Raw genomic sequence first — 24,415 nt, 5'->3', positions numbered from 1 at the left:
AATGCTGCATTTTCCTCTGTAAGTCTCATTTCTTTTCAGCAGATATCAACACAGGCCAGGTAAACGATGAAGACTGAAATAAAGGAAGGATTAGATGGATAGGAAACGAACAGGGACAGAGAGAGCGTTAATAAAAACTTTTTGATAGGAGGAAAGGGGAAACATCAAGCAAAAAAAAAAAACTGTCCACCAGCTGAAATGCCTTCAGTTCGCAGATTTGCTATACCTGGAAATAACTGTAAATAGGCCAGGCCACTCGCACACCTATGATTGCAACCTAGTCCACCTCATTGTGTCAATATTTCTGATAAAATGATTTTTTATTAAACATAATTCAGTCATGAATTGATAGAACAGCTACGTATAGAAAAAATTCACAACAGATATAACACTTTGGTGGGGAATGTTTTGAATTGCCGGAAATATATGATCACGTATTGCTATATGATTATTTCAGTGATTTATAAGACCATTGGCACTGATTGTACATAGTGTCTTATCAGCAGAGCATTTTTTTTAAAAGGTGTTCTGTTTTTTTTTAAAGGTTTAAAGGTGTACTGTTTTTTTTATGGTGGAAGTCCTTAAGTCTTCAGTTCTTATGAGCCATATATTAATTTTCAAACGGGAGACTTGTAAAAAGCATACATGCACACAAGTGTGCGCAAGGACACACTCTCAAACTGTATACTAGCATTGACATGGATGTAGTGGCATAAGAAAATGTTTAGCTTTGGGGGCGAACTCCATGCTGACAGTGAATGACATCCCCATTCTTGCCTCCTCAGTGTCTTTTTTTGAGGGGACACTGGCCCCCTGACCCTTGCTTAGTTCCTATGCCACTGGGATATAATATTTATGGTTTTCTTCAGAAAGAAAATGGTTTAGATATGTGAATGAGAATATGTAGTCAACTGCAGTCTGAGGGTGAAGATAGAAATAACATGAGGCTCACGAATGGCCTGACTTTATTGTAAAAATATGTAGTTTTTGCAATGTTTAAATGATTTTGTATGATTGTTTTTATACGCTCATACATTTCAATCATACACTACTGTAGACAAATACAAAGAATCAGTTCTTTTAATGTAACATAATTTATCACACAATGAGCCTACTTTAAAGCAGGAAACACACTATCAAAATATACTTTTTATTTGTTTTCTTTATTTTAACAGGTTTTAGTACATTCCAGTATTTTTTACAATCATAAATAAATTTTCAATCAGGATCAACTGGCAAATCTAAATTTCTTGCAGATTAATCATTATGAGACATGGCTTGAATTATCTCAGCTTTTACTACCCCAAAGATTTACAGGCCAGCAACAAGATTAATATGACCCAGGACAGAAATTTTTCTTTGCTCACAAGGGCAGGCATACATACTCATACAGACATTTAACACACAGTTAGGAGTAAAGATACAAGTAGTTTGGATCTCCGTCAAATGGTAATGAAATTCCAATACTTTAAATTTCTGTGTATATATTTAAGAAATGAGTTGGCATTGATGATTGCAACGAAATCACTTAAATCAGACTGTCATAACCCCATCATCATTATGGTAGCAGTAAATCTGTATCTGCAAAATTGTGATTAATTTCAAATTGTCAATGAAACCATTTATTATCAGATTTTAAAACTCCTATCAACAATGAAACCATTTATTATCAGATTTTAAAACTCCTATCAACACTGATAAGGAAAAAGAAAGTTTTTAAAATGGCAGAAAGACTCACAATGTTTATTATCCTTTTGATCCCCTTATACATGTTCATATATGCTTGTGTGTGCAAGCACACACATGCGCACATGTATACTTTAGCAATTTTTAGTTGTAATGTTCTTTGCTGGTGTCACCATTCATCATCATTAATTTTCTCTTGTAATAATTTGTTGGAAAACTTCCACAATGCGCTGGCCAGTTCTGCATCTAAGGAACTGGCAGAGGGTTCACAGCAACAGCAGTTGTTAAAGTACAGCCCCCCAACACCATCTAAGGCTTGAGACACGGCACAGTACACTGTTGTTGCTGCACCTTGTTGCTGAAAAAACAATTAACCCCAAAACTAAGCCAAGGCCGTCTGAAAGTCTTGTACAAATCAAAGACAACCCTTTTAACACCAGACTGTTTATGAACACTTGATGTTTACAAGATTGTCTTTGCAAGACATTTTCTTAAAGTCATAGGCACAAGACCGTAAAGAACCATGTCGTCTCTGCAAGTTTACAATATAAAAGATAAAACAATAAATGAATGTTAAGTCTACAAGCTTTTGGTCAAGAATACTTTCTACCAAAAAGAAAAAAAAAGAAGTTGTTAAAGACAGACATTGACTTGAGCTGAAATAGATCAGCTCTATTTTTGCAAGTTTAAAAGAAATCAAGTTTTAAACTGAAGATGCAGTTCTTGTCTCGACAAAGAAAGTAAACAAGAAACAATACATACCATGGACTTGGTAAATGGCCGAACAAGAGCAAAAAGCAGTCTGTACAGCCACCAATGTCGTGATAAAGATGTGCTCATCATGTTACCAGGGTGAAGAGAAAATGATCGCACTCCTTGACCACGAAGCTTATCATCAAGACTCCAAGCAAAAAGAACATTGCACAGCTTGGAGTCATTGTATGCTCGGAGGTCACTGTACTTATGAGCAGGAGGGGAAAGAGTGTCTAGTGAGACTGTCTCTTTAGTCCAGTCCTGAAAATCTGGGGAAAACAAACTACAAATCATCATCATGGTCATCACATAAAAACTAGTTTCATGAATCTATGCGACAGTTCACCATGGCATAATATCCTTCTAAAAGTTATTAAACAATAATGCCAAACACTTCTATTAAGAGCCATCAAATATCTGCACACAACTACAATTTGTTACACCAATCATGTGTGCTTTTTGTTTGTATGTGTGGGTATACTTTTTCCCATATTTAACCCATTGTAATTTGGAGTATCTGCTGGAAAGCTAGGAGGAATGAAAAGAGGCTTACAACTGACAAGATTTCTTTCCGAAGGGAGGTAATCATATTTCTGTCATTGATAGACACTCTCTTTAAATATTCTGGATTCTCAATTTATTTTCACAAAGCAACAGCAATGCTGCCCTTTTTAACTCGCCATAGTCCCTCTGCTTATAGACATTATGGAAGCATGCCTAGGCAGTAGAGTAGCTCTGTCATGGCTTCATGTAGAAGAGATATAAATCCTCCAAATCATCTGCTAAATACAAAGAGAAGTAAGCATAGACTAACTTTGCTATTTTCCCTGTTCACATTCTTTAATCATTTTAAAAACCTATTTCCATTGAGATTTTAATTATTTTACAAGACTACCCACTTCCTTTTGTGGCAAGCCAAAGTTTAGGGATATTTCAGAGAATGCAAAGCATTTGGAGATTATTTGCAACTTTCTGGTGTGCTTTTACTTATTGTGGACAGTCCCATAAAGGTTTATTGATACTTAACTTTATGCATGTGGTCTGACAACAAGATCAATACGTGTGCAATCCTACTTTGCGATAGCAATTTTGTTTTTTAGTCCCTTCCACTTGGCTTCTTTAATGTGAAACTGCATACAAAATTGATGAAGGACTTGAATAAAGAATAAATATTTTCTCTGAAAATTAATTTTTCCAGAGATAATATATAAGTGAAAATTGTAAGTTTTGGTTATTTACAAATTTGTTTACGAAGCAATCCAAAATTGATCTATTCAACGTTCACCAAGAAGGGATTGTCTTAAGGAACAGCAAAGCTGATGAGTTCAACGAAATTTGTGAAACTTAAAATGCAAAGCAAAGATGAAAGTGTACTTTCAGTTCAACTATTCATTTAAATAAGCAATAATAAAGCCAAATACCACACGAAAACCATTTAAATGATAAGTTTAAGGCAGCGAAAAAGGAAAAGTGCCAGAAAGGTAAAAAATCATTTTTCATCTGAAAATTGGAAGAAAAGCAAAGACAGTTATAACCCGATTTTTATACTCAGTAGCTTAAACATTAAGTAAAACTTAATAGCCAAGAACAGTTGTTGCTAACGATGTTAGATGGCTTTTATTCCACTCACCTATGTGATTCACTGGAAACAACAACAATTCGAGCAGGTGCTGAACTAATGAGCTGTTCCTGAAGTAGATGTACAAGGTAGAAGTGTGCCAGGTGGTTTACTTGAAAGGTCATTTCCAAACCATCTTCAGTCATCTCCCATGGAATGCCAAAGACAGCAGCATTCAAGATCAGGATGTGCAAAGGCCTGTGCAATCAATACTATAACACATGAATGTTGTTTAACTGCAAGTGCATGTGGGTTTTTTTTTTGTAATTTTTATGTAAGTATATACTAATCTAAATGAAGTAAAACATTTAAACAGTTTCTTAGTTTCCCTTTTAAGGGAAAGTAGCTTACTTTGATTAAATGTATAAATTTCTATCCCACTGAATCAAACTAATGACCAAAAAAGTCACCATTATTTGCACTTTAAAGCGTTAGAATTAAAGACCAATGCTTTATCATGTCTGACCTCATTTTCAATGAAATAAAATGAAAAAGGTCGGTTATTTGAGCAAATATTTGGCAAAACAAACACAAAAACCTAACAAAAAGTAGCTGACCAGCCTGTTCTTTTGTAGGCTTCAGCAAACTCTCGCACACTTTTCAGCCTGGCAAGGTCAAGGTGAATAACCTCCACTTTGGCTTTGGATTGTTCCTTCAATATAGCTGCTTGGCATGCATGTGCAGACTGAAGGTTACGACATGCCATGACCACAGTGGCTCCATGCAAAGCAATTGAGCGTGCAGTCTCATATCCTACCAAAGCAAAAGAAGAGAAAGTCCTGTAGCACTATGCTACCCCAAAAATCCAGTGCATCAAATCCATGCACACCATCCAGCAGACCATCTTGAGAATCTTTTTTTACTCTGGGTAAAATAAAATGCAAGCCTGTCTAGCTGAAGCCTTTTTTCAGCGACCTTACTTGAAAATGCCAATATGAGTAAAGGGAGACAACTGTGAAGAACCTGAGGGTAAATCCTGAACCAATGTTCACCTTCATTTGCATGCAAGTCATATAGGTGAAGCATTTACTGACCTATGCCACTGTTAGCTCCGGTAACAATAACGTAGCGTCCAGTAAGGTCCCGGCCATGCAACACCTGAAGTGCTGTACTGCCTGCATCAAACTTTTGGTGAAAATCTAATGCAGAGGTTTTCATGTCTTCTGCAAATGCTAGTCTTGGATCTGTGTATGTTGTCTTCTGATTTATGTGACTGTAAACAAAATATTTATAAATTCCTAAACCATGAAAAATGTATTTAAAATATGACAATGTATATCTTTAAAAAAAAAATTACATCAGTAAAACATCTACTCACTGGGAGTACATATAAAGGTTCATATACATTTTAATATAAACTTTACATCTTCTGTACCATGTTTAATTAATAAACCCATACATTTAGCAAATGCATTGAGAAAATTCTTACTCTACAAAAAACACTGTTCCATCTTCCCCCATGCAGCGTTCCCAGCCAAAGGGTAGCTCTGAAACATGATTTCCATGACACAGTTCTGCACTTCAGATTTAAATGCAATTTTGTGCACATTTACCAAGAAAAATATAGTGAAATACTTTTGAAAATTGTAGTTTTTGAATTTTCAAAACAATACTAACTACAAGAGGTAGCTGTGAGCTGTAATTATTGAGATCAGCTCCAACTACTTTTAATATAACCGTGGACTTGTAATACAAGTTTGTGATATAACTAACCACTGTCTCTGCACATTTCTAAGCACTATATGTATCATACCTCAATTGATGCCAGTATTCCCCCCTCCCCCCACAACATACAAAAAGAAAGATAACTGATCAGCTATTATAGCTAAGAGACAGATTAAATGCTTACTGGAAAAAAGGAGACTGAAAGGTAAGTTATCAAGTATTTTCTGCCAATCTTGAACTTAACACAAGTTTTAAATGGTCTTCGCCAAACATTCACAAATGATGATGATAGGCATCATAAAAACATGTTTGCTTTTCCAGTTGTTATCTTGCATGTCACATAGTCCTACTCTCCATCCCTTGCCACTGCCATACCTCCACTGACTGCTTTTCTCTTGCCAGTTACTGGGTGTTTCCACTGCGTACACTTTGTTTCATGACTGGTGAAAAATTAGCATAAAATATTAACATAACTGAGTGTAAAAATAACAACAACAACAAAAGCATTGCTCACATGTTTCAGTTAACAAATTTTTTTTCTTTTATAATTTTCAATAAAGCAGTAAAACTTGATGCTAAGTAAATCATTTAATAATAATAATAAATGCAAAATTTGTAAAGTGCATACTCACACTCCTAAAGAGTATGCTGAGTAGTGAGACAAGAAAGAGCGTCTCCCTACTATGGAGAAGGTAGAAGTTTATTAAGAACAGAACGAAACGTGGACAGCATACGAGGGACAGGAAAACAAATGAACTATAAACTATGAACTATAAAAGGATCAACAAAACCATACTAAAAAATCAAATACAGAAAACACAAAGAATAATAAGAACAAGAACTGAGATTAACATGATATTGCAAAACGAAGGGTGTGAAAAAGGACTAGCACATAATATTATGGGAAAGGTTGTTAGGAATAATGTTTACGGAAGAGGTGTACGCGTGTTTTCAGTGAACTTTTAAAGGATTCAATAGATTTTTGAATCAGCAATAGTTTAGCTGACGAGTGACACAAAAGATACTTCGTCGTCTAAAATTTAAGCTTTAATTCCAAAAGCTAATTCATTTAAATGACTCTACTAGCATATTATGTCTGCTACTAATGTACAGTAGTTTTTTCCAACTATGATAGCAGTTCGTAAAAAAGAAAAATGCAAACACGGGAGGTGTAGCAAGACGACTGCATTTTTGTCCCAAGACATTGTGGATAAGGTATTATGATAGTAAAAGGGTAACTAACTTTGCATAATATACTTTGCCGTCAAGATTAACCCGCTCTTCCCAGCTGGGAGGTAATTCATCTTCGCTATCCGTTTCCAATCCGCTCAGCATATTAATGGACTTTTTACCGGATGCTGTGTATGGTAACACAGCGCAGGCGTCATTCGCTACTTCCGAGAAAATCCCCTTGTAATAAAAATAGAACCCTCGCCTTCGCATGTGATTCACTGTACATCTGCATGTCCGCAGGGATTTACAGACGTACATGCAAATTCAAATATATTTTACCACATGTAAGAATGTAAGTGTTAATTTTTTTAGTTTCAACGTTATCTAGAGGAAACCGTATCATGCAAGGAGGTCATGGGAAAGGGAAAAAGGGCAACTTTTTTCCCAGAGTGAAACACTTGAACGAAGAAATATATTTCCATTTTCAAGTATCCTCGTACATGCATGTAAAGTCAGAAAAAATGAATTAGAAGTAAAGAAAAAAAGAAATGTCATAGTAAATTAATATTAGTGTAAGGAATTGTGTCTGCTAATAGATTTACAACATATGTGTTCAAGGGCTCTCATCGTCAAAAGAATGTCAAGAAATTAGCATAAAAAAACAGAACGATAATACATACAGACGTCAGACCAAGTTTTTCAATTTAAACACATGGGTGGGAGGAGGAGGAAAGCGGAAATCGAGTCAACCATAGACTCTGGTTGAAAATCTCGACATAAAGAAATAAATTCAGATAAAACGCCACTATAATTATAAAACCTATCTCACAAATAACGAAACTTAAAATAGATATATAAGCCAGAATCCCTGAGCGCAAACACGAACGCAGTACTAATTAATAGCTAGAGTAGTACATGAAGAAGTATCTCATATTCTTCAAGAACCTATGGTTAAAAAAAAAAAAACAATACCCTAACGACGACGACGACGACGATGATGGTGGTGGTGTACGTGATGATGTCTATGCGCGTGCTTGTGAGTTAGTGCATGTGAGCTCACGACTATGCAGACCTACACAAGCTCCGTGTCCAGTCATCTTGTTTAGACACCCATTCGTCGCAGCCAATGAAACCGTACCAGCAATGTTTGCTCAGTGTGGCAAGGTTGCATACTGATTACCGCATGCAGCAACGCGACTCTGTCTCTGTCTTCCACCTGATGGCGGCTGCAGTATTAACAAAACCTGACTATGGTCAGTCATATTCAAACTTCGTAGCCCCTATGTTATGAAATTTCCTTTTTATTCATACAATCAAATGAAGGACTTGTCTAATTTCATGTGGTTTTATATGGTTTTCATTTTTCCTGCACGGACGTATATCTCCGTCCGTGATGCCTGTGATTTTTTTTTCTGGGAAATATTTAATATCCAAATAACAGCATACAATAAATACAAACATTCTGCTTAAAATAAATAAAACTAAAAAAAAAAAAAATCGATGAGTTATATCTTCCCACTCCAACACGACTACTGCATGAGAGTCAGCACCTATCGATTTTCCTTGTCTGTTCAGGACAGGCCAGAGAATCTTTCGATCTGAGCTCTTCTTCTTCTTCCCGTACAGCAGTGCATCGTACTCTGAGAATTTTGCGTCAAGTCATGCCATTCGCTTGTAACCCCAGTGGAAACTTTAAGACGTTTCTTAGTCGACCTATGCCTTTACTTCGATTGTATCGTGAGACTGTTAATACATGAGCTAGCACAGACGATAGCTTCACCTGCAGACGGTATTTTCCAAAGGTTTTAGAGTGATTTCCCCTGACACGGCAGATGACACCGAGCGCGCGCGCAGCCCACGAGATTCGCAATATGAATGTTCGTATGGACCCCTGGTGGGAAATCGCAAGCACAGCAGACAGCAGAATGGAGCCCTCTTCTTTCCCAGAGGACACAAGCTTCGTGACGTGTGTTATCTTGAAACACATTTCTTCCGCGATGCCTAAAAATATCAACAGTATTATTTTCCCCGGGGGGGTCGCATGGCCCGACTCAATCACGCAGGCGCGGCGAGGCACGTGCAAAAGGTTGGGCCCCTGGGGAGGGGCCCCTTGGGTGTTGTTAGCTCTCAGGCAATTCAATATTCATTTCATGACGTAGTCCTGGCCCACATGCCGAGCTTCAGCTTTCAGCAAAATGCTGCTTTGTGCGTCTCCACGGCGAAGGCCTGGCGGGGCGATGTAGTCAGCGCGCAGCGGCAGCCGTCACAGCCAGAACTACCACCGCCACTGCCGAGATGTCACGCAGGAAGCAGGCTCGCCCAAAGTCTTGCAAATGTGAGTTACGCTTGTTTACTTTCTCCTTGAAACTAGAAATCGTAATAATAGAGGTTCCAAACCAGGCGTTACCGAGGCATTGCATTACTCTTTGATCACATATGCGAACACGCCGTCGCAGCCCCGACGTGTGCACGCGCGCGCCCCACCCTTTCAATACACATGCGTGCACGTAGAGACCAGCAGACGTACACGCAGATATGAATGTAGATATTAAAACCCATTTCTCCCCGTAGAAGAAGAGGTCATTGAAAGGTGTTGTTATGGAAACAGCCATTTGTTTAGGCTACTTACTGTGCAGTTGGTTGCTTCTGGGAATGAGAGATGCAAAAACAGCCCAACCCTAACCAATAAACGCGAGACTCTGTGAGGCCTTTGACGTGTGTCACCGTTCGATCACACATACTTGCAGGTGGTAATTTCTGGCACTCCTTTTGAGAAGCCATCCCATTCAGTCACTAATCGGACATCGTGAGCTGTGTCTTTTCCAATCTCCGATACATGCTAGAATATCAAGATTATTATTTTAATATGACTTCTTTCATATTCATGTTTCTGTAACATAATGTAAGTCTACATTAATTTGTTGTTTTCGATTAAATGTTGCATATGCCGGACGATATCCTTCAGAAATCAGTTTATGGGAAATTCATTGATCTATGGTACTTGTATTGGAAAATATTAGTCATGCATTAGCAGTACTCAAGAGTTTGCTACTCAGAAGCTTTTAAGTTGCACAGAAGCTGTTAAGTCTTAGATACTTTACAGACATTATCATTTTGTTTTGCAGTGTAACTTTTTAAACAACTTTAGGCTTTGAAAGGAGTAATGGTGATAATTTTGAAGAAAAATCATTGAAGAAAAATCTTAATTTTTTTCAGGTAGCTTGTTTCAGGTCTTTAAAATTGTCAGTAAACACACTACTGTATCCAATATTCTGATAATTACTGATCATTATACTACCTTTAAATGCTGCAGTTGAAATATGTTAAAACATTATATTTTTGGCTTCAGTTCTATTTGAACATTAAAGAGTACGAAAATGTCACCAGCTTTCTCAGCTGTAATCCTCTTGGGGGTTCAGAGATTTATCTGGGCACCCAACGTTTTTAAAAACAAAGATGCTTGTTTGAATGAAGCATTTTATTTCTCAAGATTTTTTACTGTAGAATGCACTCTTAATATAAACATAGCTTTACAATAATTTGAAATGCCTTCTGTTCAGTCACTCCAGCCACACTGTCTGCTTTAAGTTTTTACAAGAGACTGGAATGCTGGTTGAATGTTCAATTTTCTGTCATGTGTCATACCACCCAGAGAAGGCCATAGAGTTGCTCTATCCCCAGGCGGCCTTGGTTCCCATAGCAACAACCAAGAGCCTGTGTTTATCTGTAGCAGGGGGTGCATGGAGTATCCGGTCCTTGGCCGACTCACCTGGGCGCATGCCGGACTTGTAGCACTACCCCTGGGGAGACATCCCGCTGGGATTTGCCCTCAATCTTCATAGATAATGAGGTTGGGGAGGCACCAGGGCTGGAGAGAGGGCCAAATGGGCACCATGGGTGGTACACTGAGGTGGCGGTGCAGGCCTGTTTCCCCTGTTTCCCCGCTGTAGTCAGACTGCCGTAGGGCAACAACGCTCACACAAGCTGAGAGAAGAACAAGGGTGTGGGCTTAGATGGAAAGCACCGGCAGGACAGGTGTTGGTTTTATTATAAAGGGATGGGGGTTTTTCAGGACCACTATCATACCCTGATTATTGCTGATCTCATTTCAAACTAAAACTCCAAGCAATATGCGCGCACAGTCCATCAGCAGCATAAGAAATCAAGGATGCAACAAATAAAAGGTTATGTATCCTTCATTGTAGTATCAAACATTTGATATCTTTCAATAGTTCAGATATTAAAGAACAGATGAATGTTCTGTGAAAAACAAGGAGTTGGGAACTTGAAAAAATCTGTTCACTTTTTCTAAAATTCTGTCAGTTTTCTAGATTTCCTTTTGAAAACCATTTCAACTTTCTGCAAACAGGTCTCCCTACAGTTTTGTGACACAAATACAATTTGTACATAAAGTGAATAGCATCCTTGATTTGAAATCAGGGACTATCAGGTTATTAAAAATAGTATATCCACTTTCTTTTTTGTCTTTGTCTTTATATGAGTTGTGAATCATGCACAATACAGTAAACTACCCAACACACACAGAGTTTTTATGAGAGTCATGCGCAAAACAGTAAGTTACCTATCACACATATACACACACAGTCTTTATGTGAATCATGCACATTACAGTCAGTTACTTAACATACTCACACTCTTTTTCTCTCTGAATCCTTTAAACATTATAAGAGAAAGTAGAAAACAAGTACATATATTGATTTTTGTGAATTCCTTATATATATATATAAAATACATATGCAGCTTATGTGTATGTACATTTGTATATATAGCCATACCTTTATATGATTAATAGAATATATAATCAATGTTCTTATTTTTCACTAATCAAAGTATTGTGTTGTGTAACCTTGTGTTCATATGTGCATATACATTCATTTAGATGCTACTTGAAAGCTCATAGGATGAAAATTTGGGGTTATTTGTTACTAGTGTTAGGAGGAGGATTAATCTGAATTGCTAGCTGAGTCCAGGCTTTATCTGGCCGCCTTATCTTTTTGTGTATCTGTCTTCAAAGTAACCTATTTGTCTACATGTATCTGTGAAGAGGATTGAAGCGTTACACTAACCTTCCGATGAACTGCATATCTTAGTCCTGAAAACTGATGCTTGCTCCAAGTCAAGTTTTGTTTGTCCTTAGGGGAGAGAGAGGACGTTATTCTCTCTCGAAGAAGCATCATGTGGGAGGTTAACTTACAGCTGGTAAACAGTAACCGTCTAAGTCTGTAGCTGATAGGAAAATGGGTTAAATAGTCAAAAAGATAAAATCCCCAGAATGTAAAGATTAATGAATGAGGGCAGCATTTCTTTAGGACATCAGGTTAATGAACTTGTTCATCAGAAAGAAGTAGAACAAGGCCATTATCCAGCCAAGCATGAGAGAACACTAGTTCTACTTGGATCTCACAACTGAGACATAAAAAAACAATTAGGTTAGAGGTGTAATGAAAAAGAACTTTAAAATTCTGTAAAATCACTTCCTTCAACAAGCAAAAGCTTAGTACATTGGAATCAGAATGCAAATAAAGGAGATTTGATCAAGAAATAATGTATAGAAAAATAACAGAACCCTCTGGGATTTGCTGTGCATGGTCATTTTGAATGACAAAGGGATGTGTTTGTGTGTGTGTGCATGTGCACATGCATGAGTAAGAGGAAAGGATAAGGGGGTTGCAGACAACATAAATTACATTCCTTGAACTGAGTGATGACGATGATAATGATGATGATGGCTGGATCACCCATGGGAGAATCGACTGATTTGTGTAAATATAAGAACAATTGACGGCCAGTTTATACTTTGCCGTATTTGTCGTTCATCTGGCAAGATGAAAAAAAGTGGATAGACAAGATCAGCTAAATAATTAAAGGCAAACCCGAGTGCAAAGCTATTTTCAAATGATTATATTTAGGTTATTACAAGATACAAATACCACAAATCTGAGTGTAGAAATCTATTTTGTTCATAAAATACAAATGCTTGAACATTAGGGTTTTCAAGTTTTGAAAGGTTTATGCTTCATTTCCTAAGAGAGCACCACAGTAGGTTTGTTGTGTGTGGTAGTGCCACAGCATTGTACTTGAAGCTCATGTATAATTTTAATATTAAGAACAATATATGTCTGCTGCCTTCCATGCCTCTGCCCCCCCAAAAAAACCCCAAACAACAACAACAACAAACAAACAAACAAAAAGAAAAGAAAATCACAATTATCTATTAAAAAACTTTAACAGTGCCATATTCTGATAACTCACCGTTTTCTTGGAATGGCACTCTAGTATAGATTCCATCATTATTTCTTGTCAGTGACACCTAAGAACAGGTCATTTTCATCTCCTTTTGCACAAAACAATCTTTTAAAAGAGAATAAACCTTTCCATCTTTTCAAAGCTGAGAAATAACACATCTTCCACATTTTATATCTATTCGTGTTTGTAGGTCTTATTGGGTAAAAGGCAGCTCATGCTTATTCTTATGCAATCAAAAACAATGGTGCTCTAACAGCTATGGACTTGTTTTCCATAATCTTTCATTAGACAAAGTTTTAGAGAGAATAATACAAACAGCAGATTTGGTATTTGTTGAGGTTCAGAAGGGTGGAGATGAAACTGGTTTGTGCTTCTTGTGGTTTATTACTGCTGATGAGAAGGAACCAATCTACGTGTTATATCAGCTGCAAAAGACAGTATATTTTTTTACCATATTTCAGCAGCAAAACAATATAAGTATGTAAGTATTTTGTCTTGTCACTTTAAAACTTTTTAATTGGCCTTGAGTCTGAAAAAGTTAAAGCTATGCGTTTTTCAAAAATATAAAACTTTAAACCCTGCCAAGGCAAGTTTTTAAATGGAATTTTTTTTAATTGGTCCCAAATCGATCATCATTTGGTTTTAGGACCAAGTAGAAACAAAGGAGATGTAATTGTGTTAACCTTTAATCAGCTTAGAGCTTAATTTCATGTTTGACTTGGGTTAGTCCCTAACAGATGGTGCAGAGAAAAAGAGTATTTTGAACAATTAAGACAGAATGAAAAATACTAAGATGTGTTGAAGAAAGAGAATAGTCTGTCAGAAACATGCTAGGAAATATATTGTTTTCTAGAACTTAGTGATTTGACAAAACTAACCCTCAGAAAACCACAAAGGTATGATGCCATGATGAATGACACAAGGAGAGAGCTGGAGCATAATATATTGTATCAAGTTCGCACATTTTTGTGTATTAATCCAGAAATAATCTTGTATCATTTGCATAAGCTAATAAGGAATATTAGAAACAGATATGACTTTCTGAAGCTTCTTGTGAAACAAAAATTATTTAAGTGGAAATTTGGCTCTGCATGTGCTATAGAAAGGTCCATTTATGACTTTACAAAACTTGCACATTATTTTTCATCAAAGGACTATGTACGATAGAAAGGTTCGCATACTTGGTCTTTGGTCAGAATCATGTGTCTCAGAAATGGCTTATCTCACACAATCCCTTTTTCTCTTTGACTTGTGGATGGGACCCTCAGACCATCTAATGTGAAGCAGATTATCAGGTAGATCACATGCAAGCACATTTAGATTATAAACCTTTGTAACCCATAGTCATGCTGAAGCTGTACGTTCATGGAATCTGTTTAGTCATTATCGTTAAAATAAACCATGATGTTCCTACGTTTAGAACATGTTCAGCAGTTGGAATATGCTTATTAAAACTATGGTGATGAGAAAAATATGTAGATCCGCCTTGTGCAGCAACTTTCATGGAGCTACTGAAGAAATGCATCTATCATCAAGCTCAAACAATCCCTCTACCAGAGAGGTGGACATAGCTTGACCGATCGTTAAAGGTGGCTAATGTTTTCAAGATTGCAGATAACAGAAGCCTGATGCCTTTGTCTGGCAAATAATTGTTCTTGAGTGTACAAAGATTGATAAAAATAATACACAAGTTTGTTGGCTAGAAGTCCTGTCTGTTGAATAAATGTTAAATGTTAAGTTTTGTGATTGTCTTTGTTGTTAAATTTGTGGTGTATGTGAAACACATTCAATAAAAATACAAACAGGTGCATATTTGCTCTCTTTCACAGTACCCCTGTACTGATGGTGCAGGCAGTATCTAATATAAACCTTCTTTGGTGTGGTATAGTGGAAGGAATAGTGGAGGAGGGAGAGGAAGAGACAGAACCAGCAGGAGACAAAAGCCAGAGAGAATCATTACCAGCACAAGAAAGCTTCGTGACAGCAGAGAGCAGTAGCACCAACAACAAAGGTAAAATTACACGTGCTGAGCTAATCACTTCTAAGTAAGTATACAGTGGCACTTTCTCTTGCCTGTGTACATTTATACAAACACAGGCAGACGGAAAATTTTTAATCCCTGGTCTGTAATGAAGTAGTTAACAAGAGTAATGTGTATTTCTATTTGCTTTTAGAGAGAACCTGACTGGCATCTAAGGTAGATGGAAAGTAGATTTTTAACTTGCATGTTATCATATATGAGGCTAGATACAGTCAAATTTCTGATAGTAAGAGCATTTAGATGGTAAGTAATTTATGCTTTTAGAGATGATGTATGCAAGTAACATCACTAACGACATTAAATGTTCTGGTAGGGAAGTGTAGTCCCACATAAGCACAATATGTCCAAGGCCTTCTATGAGGGATTAGATACACTTTTTTGCATTTTTCTAATATCTCATTTCACATCCTCGAATTATGCACTAATAGCTGTTCACACCAGAAGAGGGAAAAGTCATCTTATTGTCACTTTTGTTTTAGCAGTTTCTATTTAATATGCTGCATAAGATTAAAGAAAATGTCATTTGAATACTTCTGGGCATGGCATGGCATGGTAAGATCCTGGTAAGTTTTGAAACAAGATCCTTATGAGTCTTTCTTAGTGACCAGTGGAGTGGCCTTTGCAGTGTTATTTTGATTTTAATGTAATTCACATGGTATGAAATATAATTTTGTTTTTGAAAAAGACTATTATGATGATTGTTATCTCCTTTTTATGGTTAATTTGTTATTTGTTTTTATTTATGTTGTAAAATGTACCATGACAATACAACAAATATACCAATAAATGATGATTAAACCTCATCTAATGTAAAAACAAAAAAAAACCCATTACAGAATTATGACTGCAATGATGAGAAGTTCCTTAAAAATTCCGAAATAATATTACTCCAATGTACATTCATATCCAGACTTTCCAACATAATGGTTTAGTCAATTCTCACAACTTTTTGTTGTTGTGATAAACAGTAAAGATACAATCTCTGCAGGCTTTATGGACATGTGGACCAAGAAAAGCTGGGATTTCACAGTAGCAGCCAGACTTTGTGCTTGAGTTCCCTGAATTGTAACAACATGAGAGTGAACGGAAAATAACAAAGTTCAGCAAAGGATGGATTCTTTTATGATTTTTTTAAATGAAATTGATTGGTTTATTAGTTGTGTGTTAACAGGAATGCAAGATAAGACAAATATCACATGCACCGTTTGTGATACAGAGTAATCTTATCTTTATTTTACTGACATTGTGCTTTAGATTGTAATTTTTGAAAAGGGTCCTCATGTTAAACATAGTCGGTAACATAGCTTCATTTATGTTTTATGCTCATGCAGGTGATTCTCTGAATGTTTTAACATAGCAATGAGGATGCTCAGCAAATAAACTTTATACTGAAAGGCAGCAAATTATTTCAGCATATAGGACTTAATCATGTTAATCCTGCATGGAAAAATAGAAAGTTTTAATTCTCATGAGACACATTCCTAGCATTCAAAAGTATGCTTTTACATAATGTGTTAAAGGTGGAATTAGTCACCTGTTCTTAGTAGTTTATCCAAATGCAGATCCACGATCACTTACTACAGAAATTTCTATGCTACATGCATTAGAATAATTAAATGTGTAGCTACATACTAAACATTTTGTGTACAACATTAATTATAAAAGATTCAATTAGCCATAATTATAATTTGCTATGAATTGATTAAATTATTCTGCTTCATTGCCTCCTCTCTCACTGCCATAGAAGTGTTAGAAAAAAATCTTACAAACACCTGATGAATTAGACACGGACTTTCCGAAACTTTTCAGAAAATTTGTTGAAGAATGAGCTGAAAAGTTAACCATGCTGGAATACATCATTGAGGAATTTGCAACTATTACATATAGTCCTTTAAATTTCAGAGATCATCAGATACTACACTAGTCATGGTTGATTAGTGTGTTATTCTGTTTAGTCCAAACATAGCACTTGACATACAGTAAAGTTAACATCCACACTGTACACTATTCAGAAATAAAAGGACACTCACTGGACAGTTAGTATGCCAGTTTATTTTAAACGTGGGAATTTCCTGTGCACTTGCTATGACCTGTCATTAATCTTTCCAGAAGTATTCTGCATTGCAGTGAGGTGTGGGGATGGCAAGGTAGGGTGAAACAAAGAGTAGAATAAAAAATGATTGATTTTGTGCTATCAGCTAAACAAACGAAACATAACAAATAAATGACACTCAGATGAACAAAACTGCATCAGAAGGAAAGCATGAACTCTGCAAATGCTAATGTCTTATGGTCCTGAGAGGCACTGCAAAGAATATCATTTGATACATTTTTCTGAAGGGCTGTGGGAATTTCAGCAGTTCAAACTTGCTAAAAACACGCTCATTTTTACATGCAAATGTTCATAAAAAATTTGTAATCCAGACTCTGAAAAAGATAGTCCCTGGTGGCCTTTGAAGATGTCATCTTTATGCTGTATCAGCTGTAAGATGCATCAGATACTGGTGAAGGGTGGTTCACTTGTCTAAAAAGCACTTTCCAAAGACAGTGTCTTCTCTTTTATAACTGGTGTAAGCCCATGTGGGCCTATCATATTTCCCAAAAGCTTTATTGAAAATGGGTTCAGTGATGCATCATAGGGTGCAACATAACTTGGCTGTAGGAGGACATTTTTGTCAATAGTCAAGCAGTGATGGATCAATAAAAGCAGTGTTTCAATGGCAATACTCCTGAAATGCAAAACTGCTTTAATGTAAACAGCATGCAGAAAACATAAAATTATATTAGTTACAAAACTTAATAATGCAGAGAAATTTATGCATTATTTGGAAGATTATTGATAAAGGTAACAGTTACCTATGAACTTCATACTTCCATTTAAAAGACAGAAGGAAAAAATGATGAGACATGGGAGTGTACAGTATGATGGTACAGGTGTGAGTTATATTTTCCTGAACAAAATTACTGTTTCCTTTTTTTTGGGCCATTAACCATTTTGGTGCCATAACTGTGAAGCTCATGAAAACTTTGTATTCTGACATGCACAGTATAACAGCTTTTCAGTCAATAATTGACCACATGGACAATGATCGCATTATAACCACTATATATAAAATTCATCATTGACTGAAATGTTATGCAACACAAGATGGTACACTTTGTCATTTTTGCACAGTTACAAAATCACTTAACGATGCATTTTTCAGAATGTATCTCCATATTCTGAGTTTTGTTCCTGAACAAGTTAATAGTAACTGTTAACCTTAGTATGATTGATGTATTTATTTTGGTGGTGAAATTGTATGCATCATAGCTTTTCCTTCTTAAGATACTTTTTTTTTTCTTTTTTTTTCTTTTGTCAACAAATCAAATCTCAGTACCTTCCTGATCTCTCTCTTGCTCTCACTTTCTCATATTCCTTTAAGGGTCCTCTTCAAATCAGATTGTTACTATACTTTGTCTGCACGTGTGTGATGGTGAGTAATAGATCCTTGCAATTAGTTTCTTTTATTTGTTGTAGTGATCTGTGGGGTAGGAAATGAGTCTGCCTTGGACAGCCAGAAAGTGGACCCAGTTTTGGATGACGCAGATTCTTCTTTGACTGTATCTGGAGCTAGTAACACACCAGTTTTCAGGTGCGAAACATGTGGCACAGCCTTCAGCAGCCTGACAGATTTCATGGATCACCGCAATTACATCTGCACAGCAGGTAAATATGTCTTTCATCATCTGAAATCTTTGCTTTCTTACACTGGATAATGGAATATCAAAGTAAGATCTGCTTATATGAAATACCATACATAAGGCAATACAGAGAGTAATCAAGGTAGGTATAAAGTTCATGCATAAGGCGACAGCAGAGTTCTATGCATAATGTTTGTGGTAGCTGTTGGCTGGTATTGTGCAGATGACCACCCCTGTAGGAAATCTGAAAAAAAGAGCTGATTGGAATGCAAAACATTTACTAGTCGTTTATGCTGAACATTGTTAATACTGCCATGTCTCAGAAATCTTGATGCTTTCACTAATTTGTATTGGACTTTTTTTCTGCCTTTTCACTTGTGAAAGATTTTTCCCATTGAACTCTCCAATAATCATCTTTGGTCTTCAGCTTTGCTAGAGTTCCTTTGTCAATCAGACATAAACTTTTAAAATCAGGATTCTTTGCTTTTTACACCCCTCCCACCTCTTCACATGCATTTTTAACACCAGATGTAGCTACACCCTATTTGTTGCTCAGTTTGTTCCCATCAACTGTATTTATGATTTAGACTTTTCAATTTTTGCAATGTACATTAAAGTAAAATATGAATGCAAATAAATTTGTAGTTCATTGATCAGTTAAACAGTTTCAGACAGCTTCATGTTTGTTTATCTCATTAACTCCTAATTTGTATTGTATTGAAGATGCTGTGTGAAGGCATTGTGTTTGTCAGCTTCAGTGATGGCTGGAGCTAATGACTTAAAAGAACACTTTAGAGTACTTGATGGGGTTTTCCTCTTATTAATATATGTAACATTAACATTATTAACATTAATATTTTTATCTTCTATTTTTTTCACGTTTTGGCAGTGTCAGTAATAGTTTCCTCTATTAAGATGTGGCCTAAACCTTCTGCAGAGAGGACATATTATACCTCACTTGCAGATGCAGCGAGCTTTTGAGATATATATATCATCCATAAGACCTTACCATATGTATGTTCCTTTTCCTGGTTCCTGTAAATGTCAGACCTACTGCATTCTGCATCTAATAGTTTTCTGGATTGTTGATTGATGACAGCAAGGAAACATTTTCAGCTCCAAGTTATACCAGCTTTAGACTGATATAAGGCAGTATATGTGTTTCAGCAAAAGGAATTACAAAAAGGCTATGTCATTGTACAGTTTTTTTTTCCAGTCCATAGCTTGGTGTTTGATTTTACAAATATAGATCTCGCCCTCTTTGACCAAACCAGCAATCCTCTCCTCCACACCAGAGTTTAACCTTCAGGCTATGTAGCTTTTTCAAACCTATTTGAAAAATTAAAATTCTTATTTACAACATGTATTTACTGAGTAGGAAAAAGTTTCCCATTTTGTCTTAAACAGTTCTACATTAAAAGATGCTGTATATTGTTACCTTAGTCACAGAGGAAAATTTGATTACATCACATCTGGTCAGGTGCAGCAGACTGTGCTTCTGTTACAGAAGATGCCAATATCACATTGACCTGCTGTATCATTTCAATTAATGAATAATGATATGTGTTAGTAGGCATCATCGCTCTGAGAATGTTTATCTGCATGTCCGCAAACCTGTAGACAGCTATGGTCTTGCTTATAGCCTCCTGTATGGCCAAGAAAAAAATGAACTGAATCTCAAAAGTTTTTTCTTTGTGCAGCATCATTTCCTGGCTTTCATATCTGCATTGTGCACTTATTCATGATGCATACTGTTTTGAGCTTTTTCATTGATAGAGCTTTTTGTTTTTTTTTTTTAAAAATAGCATCCAAGGACCTGGCGCAAAGTGATCAGAATGAGATGAAGGGACATGATAATGAACACTGCCTAACTCAATTATGATAATTTCTGCATAATGAATTGTGGCACATATTACTCTAGAGGATAAACCTTTGTGTCAAAAAAATCTGAAAACATGATTTCTCAGTTTTAAAAAAGGTGTGAAACCTTATGAGGAATAGCAGGGATGGGGGATAGTTACGAAGTTCTTTGTTAAGGACAGAAAAGAAAGTGATTTATGTGCATAGCCAGTAAGACAGCTAGTACAGAACATCTTATATAAGTATTTAATTAAATATGCTTTGAAAATAGCAATACTTTTATATAAGAGACTAAGTGATTTTTTTTTTTTTTATCTTTTGTTTTCCCATCTGCAGTCTGCTTTCTACATCTTTTATTTTTTATAGAGCTAATGCATGTAAGTGTGAACATGTGGATGAAATACCGCATTCAAACACACCGTAGTTAAAGCAGGCAGGTATATACATGCTTGCATGCACTTAACCATTTGTGTGCATTTGTGCAGGTTTTTTTACTTCCCCATAAAATTAAAAATGCATCGACATGTTTGCAAATAGACATAACACTTAAATGTCCAATCTAGCATCAGGAAAAAGCTATATACTCGCCACGGTAAGGTTTTTTGTTCAAATAAACTATCTTTTCGATAGCTATTTACAGAAAATTGTACACAGAAAGTACCTTCACATGGTCAAATGGAGTGAGACCTTTCACATTAAAGGATATTAAATTGTTTATCTTTTGTCAGAAAAGGAGAGTTCAGAAGCGACTGAAAGAAGCAAACAGGACAAATCTCCCAGATTTTATGTTTGGGAAGAACATGCACTAAATCTGCTGGGCACACACCGCAGGCAAAGAGCTTGAAGTTTATGGGAGACGTAGAGGAAAGTTGGTGCTGGGCCCAGTCCTGAAAGTTCTGGCTGTGAACCGGTGCTTGATGGCAAGGGCGTCCCAAGGGGGGGCAAGCAGGGAGGAGGCCTTCTAGGGCTGGATGCTTGTCACAAACAGCAAGGGGTCCCGCTGCGGCTCAAAAAGCTGTTTAATTACAGAGTGCATCAGTGTGCCATCTCCCCAGGGTCTCCCCATGATGACTTTCCCTCTCTCTTCCACCCAGCAGGATCCATGGCTGCCATGGCAGCGCTGGGCGGCCGCGTCGTGCCCCCACCCCTCCCGAACAGATGCATGGGGTGCTGCACGGGATAGAAAGTTTTGCCTTTCAGTCCGCGTTAAATCCTCCCGGATCGATCGAACGAAATAAAGTCGCGTACTGATATATCTGCCGAACGGTTTGGCTGGTCATAACACGACGGTATCCCAGCTTTTTTTTATTTTGCCCGTTTACCCTCTGTACCTCCGCTTCCACGTACATTCGTCAAAAGCTTGCAGCTAATTCTGATACGTTTATCACGTGTAAGAGAGATGGGTGGGATGAAGTAGCGATCAATTAGAGATGAGTTCATTTTTTCGGGTAGTCGGTTGCTGTAATCAAAACTCCGATCTTTGAGCCTGAAAATTTCTCGTACTAGCGAACTTAGGATTAAAACAAACAAAACTAAAAACAATAACAAACTAGAATGGAGAATTACAAGCAGACGTTTATTAGATGATTTGTCAAAGAATACAACGGAAATACGAAAACTCGAAAGGTCATGTACGGACGAGCCAGGCCCCTAGAACTTTTTGATCCTGTCTTAGCTTCATCATGACTGCAGTTCATGCGCCGACAGCGGGCTGCTGCTGTTCTTGGTGTACTCATCGCTGTGCAGTCGTGCTACGGATAAGCGTCAAACTGGAAAGTTTGAACTCAGATGGGACCTAGTTGACAGGGGCAATGAAAGTCAATTATTATTAGATTAAATGCCTACAAGAGTGCAGATTAATGTTTAAATAATTGGACTGGACTCGGTAGAAATTTCATAAACTGTCCATGGGCGTCCACGTCTTCAGGTTCCCATTGGCTGAAGTCTTGACAAGAGCATATCCATGACACGAACTTAATGTGTGGAATGATTGTTGCACTCGGTATGTCACGTACATTTATTTCTTTGCTGCTCCTATCTATCCCATTTCAAAGAACGACCATTGATACCGCGCGCTAGCAAAGTCTTATTTAGGAGCGGTGTATGTTTCTAAAATGTCTTTGCTCGTTTTAAAGTGTAGGCTTGAGTCATGCTCAGACGAGGACCTCCCCCTCCCCAAAGAAAAAAATTGTTGAAGTCACTATGTAAAGCAGTCTAGTGAAACATAAATAAATAGATTATACTGAGCGATTTTCGCATGGAAAAAGAAAAGTCATGCCGAAATGCTTTCGCCGCAGGGATTTCACATTTGCAGACAAAGCATGAAAAAGTGGTCTCTTGCACTTGACATTTTGGTGACACCTACATGAACAAGCGCCCTCGCCGAAATCTGGCCATGTGGGGAGGATAGACTGCAGAAAAGTAGGACCCGGGCACTCGTTTGTCGCGCAATCAGAAGTACGTGATACTTCCCTGGCATGACAGTGGGTAACTGCTGGTGGGTGGAAGGGGAGAGAGGAGGAGCTGGGTTGCACACACACATGGTCGGATGCCAACTGAAAACTGCCCTCGGGATCAGGAGCAGCAGGGGACGACGGAAACGGTGCACAGTGTGTGAGACACAGGGTGGGGACCGGGACATAAAGTAGGGGCACGAGGAAGGAGCCTGCGTGTGACGAGTGCGTGCTTGGGTAGCTCACAGAGGGCATACGGCTATTAGCACCGCAGGCAATTCAGCGATTGTGGAGGGGGGGGGGGTGACAATTTTTAAAAATTAGTTTTTCATAGGCTGTCGGGAATTTTCACCACTGATCGCAGGGTTCTGGAGTGTGACAGACGAAAGACAGGCTGTCAAGGCAGGACGGTAACTCTGTTGCTGGATATTGCTGGTTATAGTCCTGCTATCGTTTGCCGAAAAGATGAGGATGGGATTGGTTTCACCTGTCTAGACTGATCAGTATTTATGACAGTAATGGTCAGACCTCTCCCAGCTGGCGCTTTGGTCCGAGATTCAAAATAAACGTCGGCCATGCTGTTCCCTGAAAGTTTTCAATCAGCTGCATGGGGCTGTTCCTCGAACTTTCGTGGTCACTCGATAACTCAACTACTTTACCTCAGACTTCGCATAGATGGCGTCTTTGTTGATATTTTGGCCACATTTCTCCTTCCTTCCTTTACACCCGTCACCCACTGCGTGTCTGTGCGAATCTCTAGCAGTGTAGGACCAGCGTTGGTATTCGCAGAAAGCAGTTTGCAAAGTGGAGGAACTGAGGAGTTCTTTGGGGAGGGGGAGAACCAGAAACTTGTCATTTTTATGAGTATCCACGATGGCTTTTAGAGCTAACGTGTTGCAGTAAGCAGAGCTGATTGTCTGGGGAACATTATTGGTTTCTCCACGAGGTGCGTGACGTGTTTCAAGCTACGCTTATTGATTTCACTGCCTCCAAACAAGTTTTGTCCAAAAAAGAAGAAAAAAAAGTACAAAAGAAAAGAAAACTGCACAGCGTTTAACAAGCAATTTGCACTTTAATTTCAGAGTTGAGAAAATGTTCTCGATGTTTCGAGAGATGGGGCGGGAGGGTTCGGAGGGTACAGAAAAAGAAATTTGCCGGAAAAGTTGTTTTATGAGGTTGCCAACGCCTTTCCTTTGGGAGTCTGCACCACAATCA

At 37.5% G+C, this 24,415-nt stretch overlaps 2 protein-coding genes across 2 annotated transcripts in view; one reads left to right on the top strand and one right to left on the bottom strand.

Moving 5' to 3' along the window:
* Positions 1-1,066: 1,066 nt before the first annotated feature.
* Positions 1,067-7,143, bottom strand: LOC112576595 (WW domain-containing oxidoreductase-like). The gene is made up of 8 exons (XM_025259174.1): positions 6,966-7,143; positions 6,098-6,162; positions 5,487-5,544; positions 5,092-5,270; positions 4,615-4,810; positions 4,069-4,255; positions 2,449-2,706; positions 1,067-2,044 (listed from the first exon to the last, which is right to left on the bottom strand). The coding sequence occupies exons 1-8, from the start codon at positions 7,055-7,057 to the stop codon at positions 1,856-1,858; spliced, it is 1,224 nt and encodes a 407-aa protein (XP_025114959.1). The 5' UTR covers positions 7,058-7,143; the 3' UTR covers positions 1,067-1,855.
* Positions 7,144-7,391: 248 nt separating this feature from the next.
* The window catches only part of LOC112576594 (zinc finger protein 423-like), a 33,836-nt gene continuing 16,812 nt past the window's right edge, over positions 7,392-24,415 (top strand). The window contains 3 exon segments of the mRNA XM_025259172.1: positions 7,392-9,230; positions 15,051-15,173; positions 18,724-18,912. Of these exon segments, the coding sequence (XP_025114957.1) occupies positions 9,191-9,230; positions 15,051-15,173; positions 18,724-18,912 (352 nt within the window). The 5' untranslated portion in view covers positions 7,392-9,190.

Source organism: Pomacea canaliculata, linkage group LG12 (genome assembly GCF_003073045.1).
Source record: "Pomacea canaliculata isolate SZHN2017 linkage group LG12, ASM307304v1, whole genome shotgun sequence".
Lineage (NCBI taxonomy): Eukaryota > Metazoa > Mollusca > Gastropoda > Architaenioglossa > Ampullariidae > Pomacea > Pomacea canaliculata.
This window is presented reverse-complemented; position numbering and strand designations above follow the sequence as displayed.

Bases quoted from the DNA above. Each gene is read 5' to 3' on its own strand.
- LOC112576595 (XM_025259174.1), bottom strand. From the start codon at position 7,057: ATGCTGAGCGGATTGGAAACGGATAGCGAAGATGAATTACCTCCCAGC. The intron at 6,163-6,965 runs GTTAGTTACCCT...ATTTTTCACCAG, and splicing joins GGCAAAGTATATTATGCAAA to TCATGAAACAAAGTGTACGC. The intron at 4,811-5,091 runs GTCAGTAAATGC...TTGCTTTGGTAG, and splicing joins CGGAGCTAACAGTGGCATAG to GATATGAGACTGCACGCTCA.